Source organism: Otolemur garnettii, unplaced genomic scaffold (assembly GCF_000181295.1).
Source record: "Otolemur garnettii isolate 467f Iridium unplaced genomic scaffold, OtoGar3 scaffold00008, whole genome shotgun sequence".
Classification (NCBI taxonomy): Eukaryota; Metazoa; Chordata; class Mammalia; order Primates; family Galagidae; genus Otolemur; species Otolemur garnettii.
This window is the reverse complement of record NW_003852403.1, coordinates 29,648,991-29,674,647: the sequence shown is the minus strand read 5'-3', so window position 1 is coordinate 29,674,647 and position 25,657 is coordinate 29,648,991. Positions and strand designations below refer to the sequence as shown.

Below are 25,657 nucleotides of genomic sequence, written 5' to 3'. Positions count from 1 at the left end.
CTGAAAGATCACTCCGGGCTTAAACTGAACTATTAATACAATTTCTCACATATTTCCTCCACAGACTATTTGCAATGTAGCATTCAGAATCATCCTTTTAAAATTTACATGTGATCATGTCACTGCTGTACTCAAATTCTTCCTGTGGCACCTGATTCACTTCCATGCCTCCCCTATTGCCAATGACTTCATTTCTACTAGTTTTCCCTTTCTCCTACTTTACTTTATAAAGAAGATAATCTTTTTTTTTCCCCAACACACCAGGCATGCCTGAATTCTTGGGTTTTACTCCTGCACCTGAAATACCTTTCCCTGGACACTACCATGGCTCATCCTCTCACCTTCTCCAACTCTCTGCTCTTGCTGCTTTCTCTGAGAAATCATCTCTAGTCAAACCATAACTCCCCATACACTTCTCCAGTTTTTTTCTTCTATCCTTTTCTCATACATATTATTACTATTATTATTATTATTATTGATACAGAGTCCCACTATGTCACTCTGGGTATTGTGTGCTGTTATCACAGCTCACAGCAACCTCAACCTCTTGGTCTTGAGCAATTCTCTTCCCTCAGCCTCCCAAAAAACTGGGACTACAGGCACCTGCCACAAAGCCTGCCTTTTTTTTGGTTGCAGTTGTCATTGTCGTTCAACAGCCCATGCTGGGCTCAAACCCGCCACCTTCAGTGTATGTGGCCAGCGCCCCACTCACTGATCTACGGGTGCCGAGACTTATACATCCTATTTTCATCCACATTTCCCCATAACTCACTTATATATTTTGTTGTTTTCTTCTCTGTTTATTAGAAAATAGGTCCATGAAAGCAATAAAATTAATAAACCTCTAGTTTACACTAATCAAGAAAATAGACAAATTACTAAACTAAAGAGGGTGAATTGCATTATTAATGAAATTATAGTGAGAGATTATAAGGGGATGTTATATGAAAAACTGTGTCACATACTAGAGAACTTAAATGAAATGACCAAATTCTTATTATAAACATTGACTACTATAAGAAGATACAAAAAGCCCAGCAAAAAGGTTGTAAGGTAATTAAAACAATACAGAACTTCTCATTAAGGAAAGACTGGCCTCAGATGACTTCACTGGTGAATTCTACCAAACATTTAAAAAAGAAACATAAATTTTTGTTCACAAGCTCATCTAAAATATAGAAGAGGAAGATATACTTCCTAACTAATTCTATGAGGCCAGTATTATTCTGCTAACAAAGACAAAAGAATTCCAAAGAAAAAAAATACAGAATAATATTTCTAATGAATAGAAAAGTAAATTTGCTCAAAAAGATGTTAACAAGCAGGCTCAGTGCCTGCATCACAGTGATTACAGCGCCAGCCACATACACGGAGGCTGGCAGGTTTGAACCTGGCCCAGGCCAGCTAAACAACAATGACAACTGCAACAAAAAACAGCCAGGCACTGTGTCAGATGCCTATAGTCCCAGCTACTTAGGAGGCTGAGGCAAGAGAATTTCTTGAGCCCAAGAGTTTGAGGTTGCTGCAAGCTGTGACACCATAGTACTCTACCAAGGGTGATATAGTAAGATTCTGTCTCAAAAAAAAAAAAAAAAATAACAAGCAAAATCCAATAAGATATGAAAAGATTATATACAATATTCAAGTGGGATTTTTTTACAGGTATGGAAGGTGGTTCAACATAATAAAATCAATTAATATAGTATCAAAATTCAATAAAATAGAGGGGAAATGTTCAGCTCAAAAGACCCAGGAAACACATTTGATAAAATTCAATATTCTTTCATGATAAAAACACTTAATAAACTGGCAATAGAAGGAATGTCTCCAGCCCGATAAAGAACATCTGTAAATGTTTTCAACTACGATAATACTTAAGATAGAAACACTGAACGCCTTCTCCCTATGGCCAGAAATAAAATAAGGATTTATGCTTGCCACTTCTACACAACATTGAACGGCAAGCTGCAACCAGCAAGACACAAAGTAGAAGGGCTTCTTAGAAAGGAAGATATAAAACTCTATTTCTAGGTGACCTGCTCTTTTATGTGGACAATTCCAAAAAATACAGCAAAACACAACTATGATCATAGTTGAGTTCATTAAAGATACAGGACACAAAAATCAATGCTCAAAATCGTTTGTATCTCTGTACATTTGTAAATGAACAATAAAAATGAAATTAAGAAATTAGTGTTAGTTAATAACATCATAAAATAATACGCTTAGGAATAAATGGAACAAGAGAAGTTAAAAAATGTGATATGAAAACTGAGAAACGCTGTTAAAAGAAATTAAGAAACTAAATAAATGAAAAGACATCTGATGCAAGTGTTGGGGAAGGTGGAGGGTACTAAGAATCATAATTTTCTGGTGGGCATGTAAAATTAGGCATTCTCTTCAGAGAATAGTTCGTCAGTTTCTTCAAATATTAAACACAGAGGAACTATATGACAAAGAAATTCCATTATTAGATTTCTGTCCAAGAGAAATGAAAGCATATGTTACACACAAAATTACATATAAATGTAAATAACAGTATTATTTATAAATATTCAAAAATTGAAAACAATACACACGTCCTTCAGCTGATGAATATATTATAAAACGTGGATCTCAAAAATCATTACATAAAAAATAAATTTTAGATGGCTGAATGCTTAAGTGTAAAATAAGCAGCAAAGGTCAAATGACACTAAGTAAGTGGCTGGGTTCATCTCTTTGTTCTTTATTCTGTTCTGCATATCTGATTCTCTGTTTTTGTGCCAGTACTGTGCAGTTTTGATCACTATAGACTTATAGTATAGCCTGAATTTTGGTAGCGTGATTCTTCCTGATTTGTCTTTATTTCTGAGTAATGTCTTGGCTATTCGAAGTTTTTTCTGATTCCATGTAAAATGAAATACTATTTTTTCCAGATCTCTAAAGTATGACAATGGTGCCCTAATAGGGATTGCATTAAATTTGTATATTGCTTTGGGTAGTATGGATATTTTAACAAGGTTGATTCTTCCCAGCCATGAGCATGGTATGGTTTTCCATTTGTTAATATCTTCGGATATTTCTTTTCTCAGAATTTCATAGTTCTCTTTATAGAGATCTTTCACATCCTTTGTTAGGTAAATTCCCAGATATTTCATCTTCTTTGCCACTACTGTAAAAGGAATAGAGTCCTTGACTATATTTTCAGCTTGACTATTGTTGGCATATATAAAAAATACTGATTTGTAAGTATTGGTTTTGAATCCTGAGATGCTGTTGTATTCCTTGATCACTTCTAAGAGTTTTATAGTTTAGTCCCTGGGGTTTTCCAGGTATAATATTTTATCATCAGGCTAAGAGTGAGAGATCTCCTCTGACCCCATTTCAATACCCTTGATCACCTTCTCTTGACTGATTGCAGTGGCTAACACTTCCACTACAATGTTGAATAGCAGTGGAGACAATAGGCATCATTTTCTATTTCCAGATCTGAGTGGAAATGTTCTTAATTTTATTCCATTCAATATTATATTGGCTGTGGGTTTGCTGTAGATGGCCTCTATCAGTTTAAGAAATGACTACTCTAAGCCTGTTTTCTTAAGTGTTCAAATCAGGAAAGGATGCTGGATATTACTAAAAGCTTTTTCTGTATCAATTGAGAGAATCATATGGGCTTTGTTTTTTATTTTATTGATGTGATACATTATATTTATATATTTACATATGTTGAACCAAACTTATAACCCTGGGATAAAACCAACCTGATCATGGTGTATAAGATAAGCCTATTAAAAGCATAATTTGGGGGAAAAATTCTCTATTTAACAAATGGTGCTGGGTGAATTGGCTGGTGACATGTAGAACTCTGAAACTAGACCCCCACCTTTCATAATTAACAAAAATTGATTCTCACTGTATAAAAGATTTAAACTTAAGTCATGAAACTATAAAGATATTTGGAGAGAGTGGAGGGAAAACACTTGAAGAAATCGGTCTGGGAGAATATTTTATGAGGAAGAACCCCCAGGGAATTATAACAACCCCCAAAACATATTACTGGGATCTGATCAAACTAAAAAGCTTCTGCACAGCCAAGAACACAGTTAAATAAAGCAATCAGACAGCCTTCAGAATGAGAAAAGATATTTTCAGGTTATGTTTCTGACAAAGGTTTGATAACTATAATCCTCAGAGAACTCAAACTAATTAATAAGAAAAGATCAAATGATCCCATTTCATTGTGGGCAAGAGACTTGAACAGACACTTCTCTGAAGAAGCCAGGTGCATGGCCTACCAACACATGAAAAAATAAATGCTCAGTATCTTTAATCATCAGAGAAAACCACTTTGAGATATCATCTAACTCCAGTAAGAGTAGCCTACATCACAAAATCCCAAAACTACAGATGTTGGCATGGATGTGGAGAGAAGAGAATACTTCTGCACTGCTGGTGGGACTGCAAGCTAACATGTCCCTTTTGGAAAGAAGTTTGGTGGACACTTAGGGAACTAAAAGTAGATCTCCCATTCATTCCTGCAGTTCCTCTATTAGGTATATATCTAGATGACCAAAAATCATTTTACAACAAAAATATGTGCACCAGAATATTTATTGAAGCCTAATTCATAATTGCCAAGTCATAGAAGCAGCCCAAGTGCCCATCGACCCATTAATGGATTAACAAATTGTGGCATGTGTACACCATGGAATAGTATGCAGCCATAAAAAGATGGAGACTTTTCTTCTTTTATGTTTACATGGATGGAGCTGGGACATATTCTTCTTAGTAAAGTATCTCAAGAATGGAAGAAAAAGTATCCAATGTACTCAGTACTATTATGAAACCAATATATAATCACCCACACTTTCATACTATACTACCGAATGAAGGAGGGAAGTGGGGAAAGGGGAAGGGATAGGGTAGGCTGGGAGGCAGGAGGGTAATAGTGGGACCTCACCTATTGTGCACAATGGAAGGATACATGTCAAAACTATTAAGAGTAGAGTATAAATGTTTTAACATGCAAATAAGTAAGTGAGATGAAGGCTATGTTACCCAGTTTGATAAGCATTCCAAATTGTATATAAAATCAGCACATTGTACACCATAAATACATTAATGTACGCAGTTATAGTTTAATAAAAAAGCATATAAAAATAAAGTAACATGCAATGAAAATATTGGAAGATTGTTTTATCAAATACATGTATAATCCAGGGTCAGGAGATCACCTTGTTCAAGACAAGAAATCTTAAATCTATTAAGTGAATGCATATTAGGCTATCTAATCCTGCACATCTTTCCTCCCTCCCTCCCTCTCTCCCTCCCTCCCTCCCTCCCTCCCTGCCTGCCTCTCTCATCTGTCTATCTGTTTATCTCCAAGAACCATCATACACAGTATCTTTACACAAAGTACTAATTTTCACTTCATTGCTACATGTGATGCATTCTGATATTTTCTGTTCTGTCATCTTCTATTCTATTCTGTACTGTTTCATTTCACTAACAAAAGTGTGTCTTGACACACTAAATTGATTTTGTGATCCAAACTACCACTTGAAAATCTGTTGTAGAGACTTTTAAATTTTTGCATTTCATTAGCATCATAAATATATGTATATTTCCTGCCTTCTTCCTTCTTGAATAATTAATTTCAAAAGCCACTAGATGTGGCTTAGAAAGACAGCCTTTTCACCTATTGCAAGTAAGGACTGTAACCTGGCACAGGAGATCGAACAAGGTGGGGTAATTAGGTTTAGATGAGGTCATGAGTGTGGAGCCCCAGCATAGGATTAGCAGCCTCATGAATAGAACATAGGCATAGAAGCTTCCTTGCTTCTCTGTGTGAGGAAACAGAAAAGAGTAAGGTCTTCACCAGAATCCAACCATATCTGCGCTCTACTCTTCGACTTCCCAGACTTAAGAACTGTGAGAATTAAACACCTGAGTTTAAGCCACTTGTTCTGTGCTTTGATGTAGCATTTTGTTTAATTGTTTTTATATGTTATTGCAGTCCAACGTGACTGAGATAAATGAATTATAATCCCTTGAATAAGATTGAAATGTATGAGTTCATGAAATCAATAAACAAATGTATAATTACATGAGTGAGAAAAGAACGTTTTTCTTTATAGTCAAACTCCCACTAATAAAGGTAGAAGAAATGATGGTCTTAGAAAGTAACTGTTTTGCAACAGTCATCATAATTCAGTCATGTAATATCAATAGATGTTAAAAAGTATGGATGAAGTGGATGAGCAGAGAATATTTACAAGGTACGGTAAGCAGCTATATTAAGACATGGGTAACATTGATCAAGGTATCAACGGTAACATGCCTTGTAAGAGGACAAATTCAATACCACATAAAAAGGTGTGATGAGGTGAATATAGAATTAATTTAGTGTTATCCTTGACAAAAGAAATATACTTTAAACCAAATTAGAAACATCGACCAACCCAACTTGAAAGAGATTTCATAAAATAACTGGCTTGTAATCTTCAAAACTCTCAACATCTTGAGAGCCAAGGAAGGATTGTTACAGAGCAAGAAGATGAATGAAAAACGGCAGCCGAAGAAAAAAGGTGTCCGAAGGCAGCACACAATCCAGACTGTGCATCTTGCTAACAAGGACATTGTAGAAGTAGTAAAATGCTGAGTGTAGTTAAGAGAGTTAAGCTCTAGGAATGTAGCAAGTTCATTTCTTGACTTTGATGATTGAATGGTAGTGACATAGGGGGATTTTATTTTCCTATAAAATGCAATTCCTATGCATTTTATAGGAATTACAGATGGAAGTATTTGGTAGTGATGGGAGAGACAAGGTTGTAAGTTAATTGGGGGAAAAAGAGGCACAAGAACAAAGAACAAAGCAAAAATAGGGAGAAAAAAAGAAGTAATACAATGTGTATAATTGTATTTATAAATAAACACAGAATAGCTGCAAAATAAAGGTAAACAAGGGTGAAGGACATATAAACATCTAGACACCCGTTTTTGGCCTTCATCTTTGAATTTTTCCTCTTGATTCACAAAGGCACTTTTGATTACTAATCACTCACCACACAGTGGTTAAATTAGGACACTGTAGTGACAATCAAGTTTTGCTGTTTTTTCTAGCCATCTGTTTATCAAAATCAAAATGAACTATTTTTATTTCAGAAGAGGTAGGTAAAGAAGAACTCTGTTGAAATGCTGAGTCAAATTTTATTGTTTCTTAATTCTGTTTTCATCTCTGAATTTATGTTTTCTTAATCTGGAGGGTTTTTCTTAAATTACATCATAGCTGTGTACATTAATGCAGTCATGGGGTACATTTTTTTTTTTTTAATGCTTTGTTCTTTTGTGTGAGTGAGGGATGTGTATTAATGTGGAAAATCACAGACAGGAAGATTTTCTTTTGAAAAATATAGATTGATTTTCTGACTCTATGATTTAAAAAAATTCAAAAGCAGAAGAGAGATATAATTCAGTTCTTCAGTATTCTTAAGTTACTCCTTCAATGCAAATATTCTGTTAATTTTTAATCTGAAATACATTTTTTTCATAGCTCCACAGACAACTACTTCCCATAGTCAAGTAAAGAAACACAATAGGCACTTCCTAGGATCAACTGAGGCTCTTGCTGTTTTCCCAAGATGACTGACACCTATTAGCAGTTTCTTGGACACAATTCAGTAACATGGTTTTCTTTCATTCTATTTATCAAAATCCCAGAAAAGTAATAAGATTTGCCTAATTAAGCTTTGATCAACAGTAGGGGGCAGCATGTGAAACAGTAAGCAGCTTCAAGACACGTGATAAACCTTGAAGTTCATTTACAAAACAACACAGTAAGAGTCATTTATTGCCAAGTTACTAAAGGTAATAGTGATTACTGCTATTAAAATACCAGTAGTTATTATATAGTTGCTAGGCAAATATTCTACTTTCAAATCCAGAATTCAGATTAGTCCTTTGTTCATTTAACTTCAGAAAGAGCAGAATAGCTTAATTTTGTTCAGTTAAAAAATAACCAAATGAATGAGAAATAATCAAAACTCTGTAAGTCAAACAGCTTTAGAAATTGTAAGCTTTTCTTCGGATCCTACCATGGTCTTTGGCAAATGAAAGTTCTTACTTTCTTCTATATTCATAAACTCTTGTTGATAGGTCATGTGTAAGGAGTGACCCAAAGAGTGTTTCCGCTATTTTCACAAAGATGGATTAAAAGAGACCAGGGATTAGCAGCTGAAACTGGCAAGAGTCTTCCAGGCTTTAGAAGATATTCAGAAACACCATAGTAAGAGTCTCTTCCCCAGCACTCCACAAATAGCTTCATCAGCATATATAATCCTCTGGTGATTGTCCATACAATGTCATTAAAGATAAATGTCTTTTATTTCAATTCACTGCTCTGATGACCATGCAAGTGGTTCATTATGAAAGTTTTGAGATACACAAAATCAAGACAAGTAAAATCGTCATGGAAGGAAACAAATGAAGCCCTTCCAGTAACTTGTAATTTGCACAGGTGAATCAGGAAAGATGTTGACTGCATTTCTTGGAAGTGACATAATGGACCATACCAAAGTCTGCCTCAAAATTTTCATAGCAACCGCTGATGTTCCTCTGCGCCTGAGTTTCTCAGTATGATATCACTGACATTTTCAGCTAAATAATTCTTTGTCAGGGTGAGGGGAGACTTTCTTGCCTATCTGAGGTGCTGAGCAGCACCACTGTTCTTTACCCACCGGCTGTCAGTAGGATCTAGTCCCCAGCTGTGATGAACAAAAAATATCTGCAGATACTAACAGGTGTTTCTGGGGGGGGGGGGCGGGAATTGTACTTGGCTGAGATCCACCACTTTTAATCAATCTCAAAATACATCATTTGGCACCTACACCAATTAAGAAAACACACATACACAGGCACAGACACACAGGCAGAGTTCTTGAAATTGAAATCATCTCATGATATCTGGGACATATGTTCCCTGTAGTCAAAGTCATTGTCGCCATCTCAAAATATACTCATGTATATCTATAGTCTTCCTCCGCTCACTGATTTGGTTTTCTAGGCATGTGTGGACATGAGTTTTGTGTCATGTTTAATTCATCATTTTCCATGTCTCTCCAAATATTTCCATTATAGGCCACATGCTTTTACATAGTGGAGCATTTCAGAGGGAAAAAAAAATCCTCAATTTTAAATTATTATGACACATTTAAAGCTAATCTATATTTAAAGCTAACCTCAGGAGAATCTTGGGAATTTGAAATCTGGTGTAAGGTTCAGCTATAGTTCAAGAAGCCTCATGTGCGTTTGAAGGCTACAAGGAGGGCACTCTTGCAGTTAAAGAATTTAGGTTACGGTTTTCTTTATTCCCTCGAGGAAACTTTTGTGATACATAATTTGAAAATGACTTCAGCTTACTGGGGAATAAAACTAAATACCTTTTCTAACACTCCAAAGCCTGATATCACAGAGTTTACATCTGACTTAAGCAGATTTTGCTAGCTTACAGCAGTTTCAGGGGCCGGCAATTGGTGGCTAGAGAGATAATTTTAGGGAAATATGACCCTTTGAATTGCTAGGAATTGGACATGTGCTCGGATTTTGCCAAAATCAAATTCAAACAATCACAACGATAATGATGGACATTTGTATAAGAATGTGCAATGACAGCGATGACAGCCATTCCAGAAAAAGAGTTCCAAACTCATTTTGAAGGGCATAACTTCCGAAAGGCAGTACTTTGAAGGTGACCGTAGTAATATTCAGCAATGAGATATGGAGACCTTTTTCTAGGATGAGTTGATGAAATGAACGGTGTTACCAGGTATACAAATATCAAGCAAACTTTACAGTTGAGGGGGTACATTTTATTTTGTGTACGTGTTGCTTAGAGGCAGAAACTATACTTTTGAGGATGTTTTGCTTACTCTAGATTAGACAATACTAACTTCAGCCGGTTTAAGCATTCATCTTCATTCTTCTCACGTTCCAACACCACATCCTCTTCTGAGGCAGCAAAACACACACATCCACGGCCCACCACGATTATGTCTGTGACTCGGAACAGGAGAAGGCTGCGGTGAGGAACCTCTCTGTGCTGTGCAAAAAGGCGGCTGCGGTGCGTGCACTTGTCAGCTGTGTTCTCATAGGCAAGACGGACAGTCCCCACAGCATTCTCCCAAGTAAGTCTTGCTCGGTTACACGTTGTTACACTCTTTCTGCACCCCCCCCCACACACACACCTTATCATAGTTTAGAAAAAATAGCAATAAATCTTTTGTAAAAGAATGTCATTAACAGGATAGAAAAAAAAAAAACCTTTGGACAAAATATTAAGATGAATCTTCTTGAAATTTCTCCTCTTCTAAATAGATTCAAGCCATTTTTAAAAAATTATGTTTTAATTTCTTTTTGAATTTCTATGGAGGGTATTTGTTACATTCTTCATTTGAGTCTCCTTTCTTATCAAAAACTCCTGTCTTAAAGCTACATGACCCCAAGTCCTCTTGCAAGGGCACAGAGATGATGGTTTTAATCATGTCTATGTCCTCGTTGCAAAGGCTGCCTGAAAGTAAAGTCTACATAGGGCTAAACTATGGGAAGGTGGATGAGGCTGGACAGTGTTGAAGAGTTGGATGTAGCCTTTCTCACAGACAGACCCACATAATAGTCATCTTCATTGATTAGATAGTGTAGTCCAGGCACTGTTCTAGTGACTGAGGATACAATCGGGAAAGCAACAAAGCCTCTGTGATTTTGGACCTAATATCAGAGTTGGGATAGTGATATCATAGAAGAATAAGAAAAGGTGCACAGGAGGTGACAGCAAGCTGGGCAAAGCAGGCAGGGACTGCCGAGTGCTGAAGAATGATGTTTTTTATAAGGTGACCCAGTAAAACCACTGTGCTCAGGGGGAAAGCAAGTACAGACTGGTAGGAGGGAAAAATTTACTCATGTGACTGTCTGGGAAAGAAGCATTTCAGGCAGTGCGAAGAGCAAGTAAAAGGCCCCGAGGCAGGAGTCCGGGAAGGGGACTCTTCGAGAGGGTGAGAAGTAGATGCGGTCAGGTGGGTATCAGAGGCACAGTTACTTTATCCTGGGTGACTTGGAAAGCCATTGGGAGATTTTCACAAAGAAGAGATGTTACCTTAGGTCATTTTAAAAATACTCTGTCTACTGTATGAGTAACGGATCCCAGAAGGGCAGGGGTGAAGTCCCAAGGAGGCTACTGCAATCATCCAGGCAGGGAGAGAGGGTGGCTAACTTGAAGGCATGGGAGTAGGGAGACATGACGGAGTCATGGAAATATCTTGAGACCAACCAGATTGGTTGATTGATCAGGAATGAGAAGGAACTATGGAGAAAGAGAAAGGTCAGAGATTACTTGAAGGTTTTAGCATAAGAATTTGGAAAGATGAAGTTGCTGGATAAGGGAAAATGTAGGAGGGTCATTAAGGAAAGAGGGCAGTTAAGAAACAATGTCCTTGAGTAGGTCAGAGGGGACACACACTCAGTAGAGTGAAAACATGGTCACCACAAGGGGCCCATCCTGAGAGGGTGGTGTGTTTTTAATTTGCACTGGGCCTTGCAAATATGTTTCCAGTCACAAGTGCTAGTGTGGTCCATAGGTCAGTATCATTCTGCAAAGTGGTTATTGAGATTATGATGAAATTAAAAATTTAGAGGAGTTGTGCACAGAACATTTTAATGTATTTGATAGTAATTTCATTTCCATTGATTGTAGCAGTAAAAATGTGTCTTTATTATTGTATATCCTTTTATTTCATTTTCCAAGTCATTCATTTAAATTAATCTTCCATTACGGAGGCTTTGAGAAGCACTGATCCAGTTTGAAAGTGAAAGGGTTGGTTTAGATAGGAATGAGGAGGACTAATTTTTAATCAGAAGTAGCAGTAAAACATAGGAGGACACATGGAAAGAGACTGTTAGATACAGTGATGACTCTGGAAGTGCAAGTGTTGGATGAAAATACGGAGCAGGAGGGTTATTCCCTTTTGTGGTGATTCTCGGCCTCTATGCTGAGTACAAACCCCCACCCACATCCAGCCCCAGGACCAACCAGCCACGGGACCCCTGCTCTACGCCTGGTGATATCAACAGAGAAAGACAGACACAAACAGGGCAAGTGTAGGAAAGACTTTTCAAACTTACTGTGAGAATTTTTACAAATAACAAACTTAAAACAAATAAATGAGATATCACGATCAATGACGGTGGTCGTTTTACACATAGGCATTTATTAAACTATTCTTCATTTTTATAGCTTTCTAGTAATATCAGAAAAGATGATTGTATCTCATAAATTTGTTGAGGTCTCTAATTATTTTCAATAAAACCATGAGAATATGGCTTGATTTCTTAGACCATGTCAAGTTTTCTAAGTTACCAGCCCTCTTGGAATGGAAAATAAGATCATTTTCACCCATTTCCTATGTGTCATACTTCTTGTTAAAATGTAAGTAAACAGACATTAACTCCACTAGAAATAAGCATTTGAGTGATAGTCCTCATTTCTTTTGGGAAACTCACTTTTTATCATGTTTATTTCCTACTTAAGGAAGGAAGAAGTCATGGAAAAAAATTTTTTAAAAGTATCTGTTTTCCATGTATAGGATCTGAGGTTCTCCTTTCCCTAATCTTCCAAAAACTATCCCCGTGAGAACATTATTGTCTGTGGATGATTTACAAGGGGTGATGCTGTTCTTTGAGAAGAAGGCGCATATATGAATAGACAATACATAAAATATGTTTTCTCCCTTTTGACAGCTTTCTATGCCTAGAGACAAAAAATAAAAAAATCATCCCTAGATAATATACTTCCCATATTGTCAAGGGATCAAAATATTTTCTTTGAAAACTTGGACATATCATCACATTTGCTTCAAAAGAGAAAAATTCACACTACAAGTCAAATTTAATTTTCGTAAGGCACAGGTGATTGGCATTGTGAAGCTTCTCTCTCTCTGTTAACTCGATCTCTGTTTCATACAAAATATAAATGATGCCTTAGAACAAGGTTACCAATATCAGTGTTCAGTGCATTTCAACTTCCTTATCTATACTCATGACAGCATTATTCTTTGAAATAATATTAATGATAAAATAGCTACCTAAAATGTAGCACAAGAAAAGATGAGAAGATGTGTTTTCTAACATACGAGCTGAAAAAAGAGAAAAAATAATCAGATGTCATTCTTCACAGTTATCAAAATCAGCATAACCTACTAAACCAGGATAAATTATTTCTTATGTAATAAAATAGAAATAACTATCCTTTAGTACAATCCCCAGTGTTAATCTATAGTGTAATACATTAAAGGATAAGAATGCTCAAAGAAAAGCTTTATTGATTCCAGAAGAGCTGATCCCCAAATAATGTATACAAAGCAATCCCCATAATATTAATAATATTGTAAATTTTACTGTTTGGTGCCTGTGATTCATGTGCCCGGTACCTGTACCATCCAGCTTCTAAACATACACGAATCATAAACTCCTATATTATCTTCCGCCAAATAAAACACACACACACTATTTTGCAAGAAAAAGTTATCAAAAACAAAAGAGAAGAAAAAAACCTTAAAATTTCTAAAACATTTCCAAGATGTCAGGAAAAGGAATTAGCACCTATCATAAAAACTGTTAATGTAGAGGGATATGCTAGGTGACAGCTTGCATGTAATTCAAACCATTTTCCGAAAAGATCAATTCCATGGTGAGGTCAAGGCAGCAGGAATTTTTCCTTAGGGCTAAAAATAATAATGCCTTGAGGCATTTAGGTTAAACTCCACATATTTTCCAAATTATTAAAAATGAGAGGAATGGATAAAGATAGAAGAAAACACGCATGGCACGCTGACAGACTTCCTCGTACACCCAGGAGGTCATTAGTATAATGCATACTTTATTCTCAGGTCGCCAGAGGTGACAACGGTCAACTTCTCGGTCTGCTTCTTACTGCTTTCTACTTTCTGGGCAATTTGTCTCTGTGCTATCTTTTTTGGTGACAACGGTCAACTTCTCGGTCTGCTTCTTACTGCTTTCTACTTTCTGGGCAATTTGTCTCTGTGCTATCTTTTTTTTTTTTTTTTTTTCTGTTATTGCAGTTTCCAACAAGGAGATTGCCAGTGAAAGGAAAGAGGATCCGACTGTCAGATCCAGTCAACTCACTGGCAGGTAGAACCAGAAGTTAAAAGCTAAGGCTAAACGAAGTTTTTCCAGTGTCTATGGACATTTTCTGTGTATTTTTTTCACTTTTGTAAAGAATCATGAAGCAACCACAGAAAAATACGATCAAGACTAATCAAGCTGATCTTAGAATAATGATTCACTTTGTGGGGAGATCTGCTTTGCGGGTGAATAATCACTACCACGTCTGAGTAAAACTGAAGGGAGTCTCAGTCCTCAGGAAAAGATAGCAAGAAACAGTGGCTGGCACAGAGACTCTAGAATCAGACAGCTTGTGCTGGAATCTCATCTCTGCAACAGGACCCTGGAAAGGTTATTTCTCTGCTTTGCTGGAAGAAGAGGAAGCTTCCAAATGCTTAAGATAGCTCCTGGCTTATAGTGGAAGTCCATTAAAATAAGATGTTGATTCTGTTATTATTTATATCAATCTCTTAGCCATCTGTGCCTTGAGATTCCAAAGTGGAAGTTTGTTTTCTAAATTGCAGGTGGTCATTGGTTCTCAGTAGGAGAGCTAGTCGATTTACAAAGTATGGATGGAGATGCCGCTGTCATATTCTTTGATATCTCCCTTTCTCAGCCATTATTTCAAGTGCCCAGGAGCTTCTTGCTCTCTTTTAAAATCACGAATCTTTCATGAGTTAACAGAAAAACATGAACGGTAATTTTCCTCTTAGAGAATTGGAACAAAAATAACCAGTAATAAAGTACTTTCTTTCGCATTTCAAGCACTCTCTAATTTACATGCTATCTGATTTCAACTCATTTTCTCTATACAAAGACACTAACCTCTCATCTATTTCCCAAGCTCCTAAAATTTCGCCTTCTTACATACCACAGGAAAAGCTCATCTATATTATTTCACTTTAAAAAATATTTATTGAACATGATCAACCCTCAGCAGCCCTCTGTTGGTTTCAAGCTCCCTGTGGATACAAAAATCCACAGACACGAGCTCTTACCTAAAAGGCTGCAGGATTTGCATATAATCAATGTACAGCTCCTGGTATGGTGTAAATCATTTCTAGATTATCATAATACCTACTACAATGTAAATGCTAGGTAAATAGCTGTTATACCATATTGTTTAGAAAACAGTGAGAAGAAAAAAATCTATACATATTTATCAAAGGCTCAACCGTCTTTTATTTTAAATACAGTCACTCTATGGTTGGTTGAACTCAAGGGTGTGGAACTCATGGATAGGGAGGGCTGCAAGAACTTTACTAACTGATGCTTCTATTTTAGCTAAATGAAGAATCCCTTAATTCAATTTAATATAATAAACTAATATTAAATTTTAGGGTTGAAGAGATAGTTTTTATGGGCGGTGCCTCTGGCTCAAGGAGTAGGGCGCCAGTCCATCCATATACTGGAAGGGGCAGGTTGAAAAATGGCCAGGCCAAAAACTGAAAAAAAAAAAAAAAGAAAAAAGAAAAGAAAAGATAGTTTTTATATTTTTTCTCTTTAAAAGGTGACTTTATCATTTATATAAACAAAATAGGCTTTTTTTTTTTTTTTTGAGACAGAGTCTCACTATGTTGCCCTTGGTAGAATGCAGTAGCATCACAGCTCACAGCAACCTTAAACTCTTGAGCTTAAGCAATTCTCTACCTCAGCCTCCCCAGCAGCTGGGACTACAGGTACCCACCACAACACCTGGCTTTTTTGTTGCTGTTGTAGTTGTCACTGTTTAGCAGGCCTGGGCCAGGCTTAAACCCACCAGCTTTGGTGTCCATGGCCAGTGCCCTAGTCACTGAGTTATGGGTGCCAAGCCCAAAATAAGGATTTTTTTTCTTTTTTTTAATGACACACAATGTGGATCAGGGTCGGCAAAGTTTATCTGCAAAAAAGATAAGCTTTAAAATAATTAAGTCTTGTGGGCTCCTTAAAAATTCTGCATGTTATTATTTAATTTCTGTTGTTTTTTTCCATATTTTATTTGTTGATATGTTTTTAACAAATCATTAAATATGTAAAAAAAAAATTCTGAGCTGACCAACCACACAAAAACAGGCCACTTTGCCCGTGGACTATCATTTGTCAGCCTATGCCTCACTCTACCTGTTCTCTTTATATTTCTTTACATTAGTACCGACATATTTCAAGTGCATTATTGTTTTCCCTACCTCTCATTTTAGAAATAATTCCATATGTCAGTATAAATAGAGAAGTAGTAGCAAAAAGAAAGAGAAATGAGAAAAAAACATTATAAATCAAGGAAAAATTGCCAGCCCTTATTTCTCACCGAACACCCATCTTCATCTGTAAGAAATAAATACATTGCATGCAAAGAGGGTCCTGGTTTCCCTCCACTCCCCATCTGCACATTTGTTATCCATTTCGCAAATCATAGCTGAATTTAATTTTGGGATGACCTCACTGGCTCTCAGGGAACAGCTCACTGCATTCAGCATTGATCAGGTCTATTTGTTTTTCTTCACTCAGGCAAAGACTCACTGCTGATAAATGTATATTTTGATGATTTGGGGAAATGCGAAAGGAACTAAGAATTTTATCTCGAATAAACTATGCTAAAACAAAAAGTCAAGGCTCTGAGAGTAACACATTTCATAACTTAGCAGTTCAGGAATGGATTGAGGCAGGGTCAGAGTTGATTCTTTTAATTGTCAAACACTACAGACCTGTACTTTGGTGAAATTTCCCAAATCTTTCCCTCCCTTTTGCTTCTTTTAAAGGTATAAAAGTTCAGGACTGCATTATCTTATACCCAGTTTGACTAAGGCATCTTGCCTTCTAAAGAATAAAATAAAACAGTTTTATTTTCAAATCTAAAATCAAACTATTAAAAATCAAAACCATTTCACGGGTGGCGCCTATGGCTCAAGGAGTAGGCGGGTTTAAAGCCGGCCCGGGCCAAAAATAAAAAACCTGCAAAACTATTTCATTGCATTCTCCTCTGGCTGTTCTCAAGCTCCCATGTTGATTGCTTGTGCTTCTGGTGCACAACTGACTTTATCAGCAATGTCTCAATTTAAGTCTATAACTATTATTTAGCAAAGATCGTTTTTACTGATATGATACTTTATAGTTTAGTTTACCTTTATTTTCAAACTGTTTTTGTTTCTAGGTAGATACGATCTTACACTGTTGTCTTGCTTCGTTTCTCCTCTGATGTTGGCATAGAAAGAACATCTGTTTGTTTGTTATTAGAGCAAGGTTTTCCTACATGGAGGCTGCCCCGTCATTCTGAAGGGGAATGAAAGTGGTGAGTAGAGCTGGAGCTTTTCCATGATGGGCACACAAGAGGCATAAGAAATACATCTTTGCCAGTCTCAAATATCAAATGTATGTGTACACAACATAACCTATCTTGTCTGATAGAATAAGTAAATAATTTAAAATAAAAAAAACGTTGGCTGTAGTCATTCCCTGGTATACACAGGGACCTCCAGTCACACCCCAAATCTTCACACTTTCAAGTCTGGAAGTCTGCCCTACAGAACTCACATGTATGAAAAGTTGGACCTCCATTTAGGAAAGTTTCACATCCCATAAAAAATCCACAAGTAAATGTACCTGCACGATTCACACCTGTGTTCTTCAACGGTCAGCTGTATTGTTCCTGAGGATGAGGATGATACAAGGGAATTTTATCAGGAGCATTATGCTTGTGGCCATAGGGTGGGCCAAAGGGAATGTGAGTTATATGTAAGGGTAGTTTGCAAAGAAATAACACTCTTGTAAGGAAAAGAGAAAGACTCAGATATTGGGGGATAACAGTTTTTTAAGTAGCAGTACCTCACCTGTAGTGTGATGAAAATAGATAAAAAATTCAGAGGGACACAAAGGCAGGAAGCCTAGGAGTCAACATATTTTATTGATTTAAATATTTGAAATTAGCTCTAAAGTCTGGGTGACAGAGATCACACCTATAATCCTAGCATTGTGGGAGGCTGAGGTGGGGGAAAATCACTTGAGCTCAGGAGGAGGCGACCAGCCTGAGCAAGTACGAGACCCTGTCTCTGTTAAAAATAGAAAAACTAGCCAGGGATGGTAGTGCACACCTGTAGTCCCAGCTACTTAGGAGGCTGGGGCAAGAGGATCGCTTGAGCCCAGGAGTTTGAGGTTGCTGTGAGGCCACAGCACTCTAGCCTGGGGCAATAAAGTGAGACTCTGACTCAAAAAAAAAATGAAAAGAAAAGAAAGAGAGAGAGAGAAAGAAAAAAATCTCTATATCAGCTGGTATATTCATAGGTACTTAACAAGAGTGGTGGGCACTAATTTGTTGTATTTGTCAATTCCTGTGGCATGAACATGCCCACAATGGTCAAGGCCAGGCTCGTGATTGAACACAGAATTGGGGAGAGATGCACACACTAACTCTGGCCCCAGCACTACACTGAAACAGGTTTTCCCAGCAGGTCATAATTATATATAATTGTGATTTTGAGCAAGATCTGAACTCTCAGGAAAACAATCTCTTAAAATTAACCCTGAGTGGCGTAAGAGGCTTGAGAAAGCAGAGCTCTGTGTAACCTTCTCCTCTCCTGAATATCATCAATATGGAAGTCAGGGAAAACAGCACTGATACGCTGCAGCAAATCTTAAACAACTTTTGGATACAATGAAAGGAACCTACTTAAAATGAGACGGTTCTAAAAACAAATATGTTTTTACGTATGTTTCTTCGATACTTATGATGTTGTAGGACTAATAAAAATTGATGTCTGAAAAGAGCTTCTTTGATCTCAGTAAAACAGAGTATTTTGAAAAAGCCAGTGTGCTTCTACGGTTGGAAATACTATTTCCTCATGAATCCTGTCTCTGCACTGAGCGGTGAGTCAGCAGTAGGTACTGCTCCCTGCGTGAAAGGCCGGGGCTGGAGGGGCCACAGGAGGCCCGAGTGCCTCTCACGCACCCTCTTATTAGGAGTATCCGGAGGAGTAATTTGATGGAAGCTTTTCAAATTTTAGGTCAGTAGTTTAAATTCAGGCTCAGCTTATCGTGAACAAAAGTGGGTGGTTGGTGGCCTATTTAAAATACCTTGCTGGTGTCACCGTCGTACTTTCTAATAGAGACTGGCGCTGTAACTGGAAACCCTTTCTTTTGCTTCTACGCAAAGCACAATGAGTGAATAGAAATGTCATTTCAAGTATTTTTCCAGCCTTTGTGCTAGAGAAATTTGAGATATAAAAAAGGCCAACTTCTTTTCATCTTTAACTCACAGGTAGAATTATTCAACTATAATATGGTTCCTGACACCTTTCCGAAATTTATTAAAATGAAAGCTGAGCCACCTTATAAGTAAAATTATGTTTTACCTCAGAGAACGTTAAATTATATCAAGGCATAGACTTAAGAAATATTTAAATATAAAACATGCATAATTTCTTGACCTGATTCTTACAAAACCAAGATTTATTTTGTTTTATTTCTTTTCTTTCCTTCTTGTTTCAATACATGAATTCCCAGGAATATAAAGACAATAATATTTACTATTCTATCAAATGCATATATCTTAATGATTTTTTTTTTCTCCTTGTCAGTACAGTAGTTTATTTTTTCTTCCTAAAGAAATTAGACTTTTTTTACTTTCTTTTAATTTGTCCATTCAAATTCTCCTTTCCTGTTACTAATATCTTTACCTTCACATAATTGTTTCCATGTTACAATAATAAATGAACAATCAAATTCTCTAGTTACCAGGAGAAAGGCAACACAATAAATATTAGAACTGAGGCACAGAGAAATACTTGGGAATGCCAACCAAATGTTGGCAGCCTCCAGTAATCAGTAGGATATAATGGAAAAAGTCTCGTTTTAGAAGTGAAGGAAATTAACTCATCTTTATGTCTATGGGGTCCAATTCTATGAACTTTCTATGGGGTTCAATTTCCACATCTGGAAAATGAAGTTTGATAAGTTTCATTATATTCAAATCCTTTTCAATACCAACATTCTGTGGGATCTACTTTATGTCATCAGGGTTTGGGTGAGACTACATGAATATTCAATCGGATTTGAGTATGATGTCGCTGTGCCTAGTGGCACTTGATTTAATGGCAAAGATTGATGCTGGGGTTTCCCTGGGTCAGTCACGTTAAAATCTTTCCTAACCTTTCAGGCCATCTTGCTGAATTCTCTTATCAGAAACTTAAGCTACTCCCATGTAACACCAGAAGTCATGTAAAATAATATGTCATGTTATCGTTTTTATGATTATTAGAGAAAGTGACAACTGACAATGTCATGTTTAGCCCAACTTGAAGCTGCACATTCAGCCTACTGGCTTCCAGGGTCAATTGCACTGTGGTCTGAATACAAAGCATTGGAAACCAAACTATCAGCTTGCAAGTATTTCATATTCTCATGATTCTCTAACTGAAAGCGGAAATATTAACTAAAACTAATCCTCCCATCTAAAATAAATATGTAACCTGAGACACAACAATTGCAAGATTTGCCTATGTCCATAAGATGAAGCAGAGCTGACTTCAGAATCAGAACACCTATGATCAGACGTGGAGTTGAAGGTTTTTTCCCCTATACGTCAGTGCAATAAAAATAAATCCAACTGAGGAAAAGCATCCAAGACAGAGAACAGCAGTCAGGTGCAGGCTTTGTGAGTGCAAACTACAAAATAATCAAGTACATATTTCCAAACCCTTCATTCTCTTCTGTAACAATTTCAGCTAATCCCTGTCAGTCAAACACTAGTTCAGCAATTCTGCCAATCAATAGAATAGATGATCTGCGGAAACCGTCCATCTCTATTACCCTGGCTTGGCTTTCTGCATGCAATTTTCAGTCACCAGAGTGTGAGCAACCATATGAGATTTTTCCTTCCATGCACGAACATAAACTCCTGAGACCTCAAGCAGGTCCCTTTAGAATTTACACACACACACACACACACCCATCTCAAGGAGCGTACCTGCAGATTTAATAAGACAGCACCAATCCTCATGGCTTCACTGATTTCAAGACTATACATCAGCTGTGGGAAGCGAGGAGGGCTTTGATTATTGGGAGGAAGCACTTCAATGTACACAGTGCAGATGGAGTGCCTGCAGAGAAAGAGAAGTGAGCGAGAGGGTTACAAATCGACATCACATTTAAGCTTACGCCGCATCCTTCACTCCGTCACTGGGAGAGGACATTTCCAAACTTAATAAAACGTATTAAAAACAGACTGAAAGGATGGGGGGGAAAACTAACACTGAAATATAATGCATTTATGAAATGATCTTAGTAATAGGAAAAGAATTTCCTCCAGTAACTATTTTTTCCTACTTAGATTAACGGTGTAAATTAAAAAGGAATAGCTATACAAACAAAGCTAATAAATTAACTTACCTTGACTTCTGACATTGTTTTTTTAATGCTTCCCTAATAGCAAAAAAAAAAATTCTATAAACATCTGGTAATAGGACTGTCCTTGGGGCTCTCTTTCAATTAATCCAGCAGAGGGAGTATTGATTAAAGTAATACACAAAACAAATTCTAGGCTGGGTTTTATTAGTTTTCTTGTTGACATCAATGGCTTACCATGCGTGCTCGTCAGGACTCAGGATCATACAATAATCCTTGTGTGAAACGGTTTCAAACAAAACTAAATATGTTTAAATCTTCCTTAAAAAGTATACCATGAAAAGCTAGAAATTAAATTTAATTAAACCCTTACATTGATGGGAAATTTTCTTGATTAGGACATTTAAATTTTCTTGGGTAAGACATTATATATATTATTTATATAATATTGTATATATATTATTATAAGGGAAAATATGAGCCTTGATGTAATAACTTTCTTGATGTCTCTGAACTCTGAAATGTCTCCGCAAAATGAAAGCCGAAAAAGCAAGATGTTGAGGGTTTGTAAAGAAGAAAAGTTGGCCAAAATATAATAAGGAGACCTAGGAATTTATAAAGTTAGTCCTTTACCCTACAAAACACACACACACACACATACGACATTTTTTGCAAACTACCACCACTGAGATGCTTTCAATTTATTTTAAGAAAAATTATAACTTTTCATCAAAGCACATTCCTTATGATTTCTATGTGGATGTGGAGATAAGAATTTTTATAAGGTAGCTTTACTCTTTTTTTTTTTTTTTTTGGCCGGGGCTGGGTTTGAACCTGCCACCTCCAGCATATGAGGCCGGGGCCCTATTCCTGTGAGCCACAGACTCTGCCCAGTAGCTTTACTCTTTATTAAGAGCTTCAGTTGAAAGACATACTCACCCAAAACACTTTTCTGACATTATTAACTAAGCCGTTCTACTTTTTAAAATTGTTTAAAGAGAAATAGAAATTAATGGGTACCCACATTGGGTATTATAGCTTATTACTTTATAATGTGCCTGAAATCAAATTGTTTCTCAGCATATCCTCATTAGACAGTTAAATATCTATAGAATATTAAGCATGTTTAAAAAGCTCCAGTGACTGTAAAGAATTTCATACTTCACTCTGGGAGGCCGGGGTGGGTCAATAGCTTGAGTTCACGAGAGCAAGTAGCTTGAGACCAGCCTGAGCAAAAGTGAGACCCTGTCTCTACTAAAAATAGAAAAACTGAGGCAGAAAGATCACTTGAGCCCAAGACTTGGAGGTTGCTATGAGTTAGGACACCACAGCACTCTACCCAGGGCGACAACTTGAGACTCTGTCTTCAAAAAGAAAAAAAAAAAAAAAGAAAAGAAAAGAATTTCATGCTTACACTTACCATAACATTGTTCCAAAATAATCTTATTTTAATTTAAAATATAGACATCTATAATCAGTTAAAATATATGTATTGATGCGTTTCTCTGATTTTTACCACTTTATTATTTAAGTTTAATAAATAAATTAATCAAATTCTGATTTACTTAAAATTCTTCTTTCTTTAAAATATATGTATATATATGTATGTGTATGTGTGTATGTATGTCTGTGTGTGTGTATATACAACTGAGCCTTTCAGGAGGTCAATGTTTGAAATAGACTAGAATAGATGAAAAATATTTTTTATAAAGTTATAGTAATTAATCTGAAAGCAAAATAATGGAAAATTACAAAATATGTGGAATGAAAATTTTCTCACTTCCCATGTTGTGGGAACAAAGAAATTGTCATTTTGATGTAGACCTAACATCCTGCTGGGTAGGAATGTGGGCCCCAAAGCAGCCCCAAAATGTACAGCACTCTCCCTGATATTAATTACCCTTGAAGATCCTGGCTTATTTTATCATCTGCTTTTCATCAGGTCTTTGAAACTTTTTATGCTTCTGTTTCTCTGTCCTGACAGCACATCCTCTATGCATAACCATCCCTATAACATTATCGGCAATAACTAGGTGAATGATGTTGAATATGAGATTTGTATCCAGGCAGTTCTTGGTGAGAATTTGGATACTGCTGCTCTATGAGGTTGTGTAAATTACTTCATTCAGCTTCACGATTTTCATGTGAGAAATGAGAATAATAAGCTTATTATTATCCAAGGTTAGCACAAGGATGAAGATTCTGTATGTGTGTGCGCATGTGTCTATAAGTACAAATATAAAACATTTATCATTTATTATTGATAAATTGTCCAAAAGAAGTCATCGTATTCTATTCTGATTGGTATAAACAATCTTGCACTTACCGAATTCATATCTTTTATAATATTTTAGACGTATTTAATTGCATCCTTTTGCTTTTCTAGTCTAACGTCCTACAAGAAGACAGTATCTCCTCATCAGTCCCAGCAGAGGGTATGGTGGTATTGGGTCAGAATCTTTGGGCTGGGATGCAAGAATCTGCATTTTTATACCCTTCCAAGGTTTTAGTCATACACACTAGATTTTGAAGACTGTTGCTGCAGAATCTCTTAAAGAGTGTGACATGTAGACTCAACTGCTTTTAAACTTAGCGTCCCAGGCAATTCCTCTGCAAACTGATCTAAAGTCCTCAATGCCCCTGGAGCCAACATTTCTCCTGTTAATTAACATTTATTTTGACTGGAAACACATCTATACTACAAACTCAAAATTTCTTTTCAATACACTAGGCCTTTCCTGCTCTGGACATTCTTTACAGCTCCAGCTTACTGGTAAGGGATACTTTATGAAGGCTTTATGAGAATCATTGTCTCTGGAGGCTTGTGAAAGTATAGTTTATACTAAACTTATTATACTTTATTTCCTTATTATCTTCCTTTTCACTATTCTGCCATTTTACAAGGTTAAATTGTTTACACTCACAAAACTACAATGAATACCTTTAACTTGTATGAGGCACTTGTATATTTGCCATGCAGAATAAAACTTAAAAAATCTCAAATAGAAAATGCACAGGAATCTAAAGCAGGAGACGGAAAACAACCCTGGTCCAGTGCGACCACCTTTTTCATCTGTCCTTACCCCTCGAGTTCCTCCAATACTTTTCGTGATAATTCAAATGCTAGAACTGCTAAATATTTTTTTTCCTCTTGGTCTTGAATGTTAGAGTTATTTGGGGGAAGATTATAGTTCAAGGTCTTGCATTTTTCATCTTCAACATCCTGACACTTCCCTAGATGGTGTTTAAATAAGCACCAGCCTTCTTGAGGGTTATTGCCCTTTAAAATGCTATCTCCTTTTTTTATCCCTGATGTCAGCATAGTGTCAGAGTTAGCTTTCCTAAAATTCAATACCAATAATATTCACAATAAAATGATAGCATTAATGCTGTAATAAATAGTAGTAATTTAACAGCATCATTTAAGCACATAATAAAGCAAGACAGTCACTAGATAAATAATAACATTTTATGTGAGTGCTCTGTATTTACGTTTTATAGCCAGTTCTAAATGCATAAAACTGAGCATCTATACAACACAAATTTTATTTTTGTAATGTAGCCAGCACAATGTGGATAAATCTCCATTTATGAAAATGAAAGATCATAAAGCTTTATGATTTCTCATTTGATAATGACGGTCAAAATAGAACAAAAGAGGGAATAATGGATTTCTCAGATACTCAGGGTTTTTAAAAGACACTCGAAACCATCTAACTTAACTCTCACTTTACACAAGAGGATTTAAAAAGTAGAAAGAGTAGGTGGCTGAATCAAAGTTATAAAATTAATTAGCAACAGTGAATAAATGAAAAGACAAGGCCCCAGAATTCCAAATCCACCTGCTCTTCTTCCTCATATTCCACCAAAACAAGTCCGCAAAATAAATTAGGAAAGTTTGACTTATCTGATGTGTGTGAGTATAAAACATTCTGAATTTGTAGCAATGACAGTCCCTTGGAAACTAAAAAATTATTTTCAGTATTTCACAACTTTTAATTATTTATACCATAAATGAAACGTTATCCCTAGAACTTATTATAAAAAATTAACAAAGAAGAGTTTGGAAAAAAGACTTAACAGGCTTTACCTTTGGAAGAGTTACAATAATCATCAGCAGTATAAGATGATGATGCTGTGGCCATTTATGGGATTGTACAGTTCACATTGCAATTTGACTTTAAATGTGTCAATA

The 25,657-nt window shown here is 36.4% G+C and overlaps 1 protein-coding gene across 16 annotated transcripts in view; it reads right to left on the bottom strand.

Annotated features, from left to right (window-relative positions):
- Window positions 1-25,657, bottom strand: part of PCDH15 (protocadherin related 15) — a 691,874-nt gene that overhangs the window by 251,110 nt on the left and 415,107 nt on the right. For 15 of the 16 annotated variants that reach the window (XM_003783651.1, XM_003783650.1, XM_023509543.1 and 12 more), the window contains one exon: window positions 21,086-21,218. The exons of the other annotated variant lie outside the window; for it this stretch is intronic. In XM_003783651.1, the coding sequence (XP_003783699.1) occupies window positions 21,086-21,218 (133 nt within the window). The remainder of the gene's footprint in view (window positions 1-21,085; window positions 21,219-25,657) is intronic. 16 annotated transcript variants of the gene reach the window in all.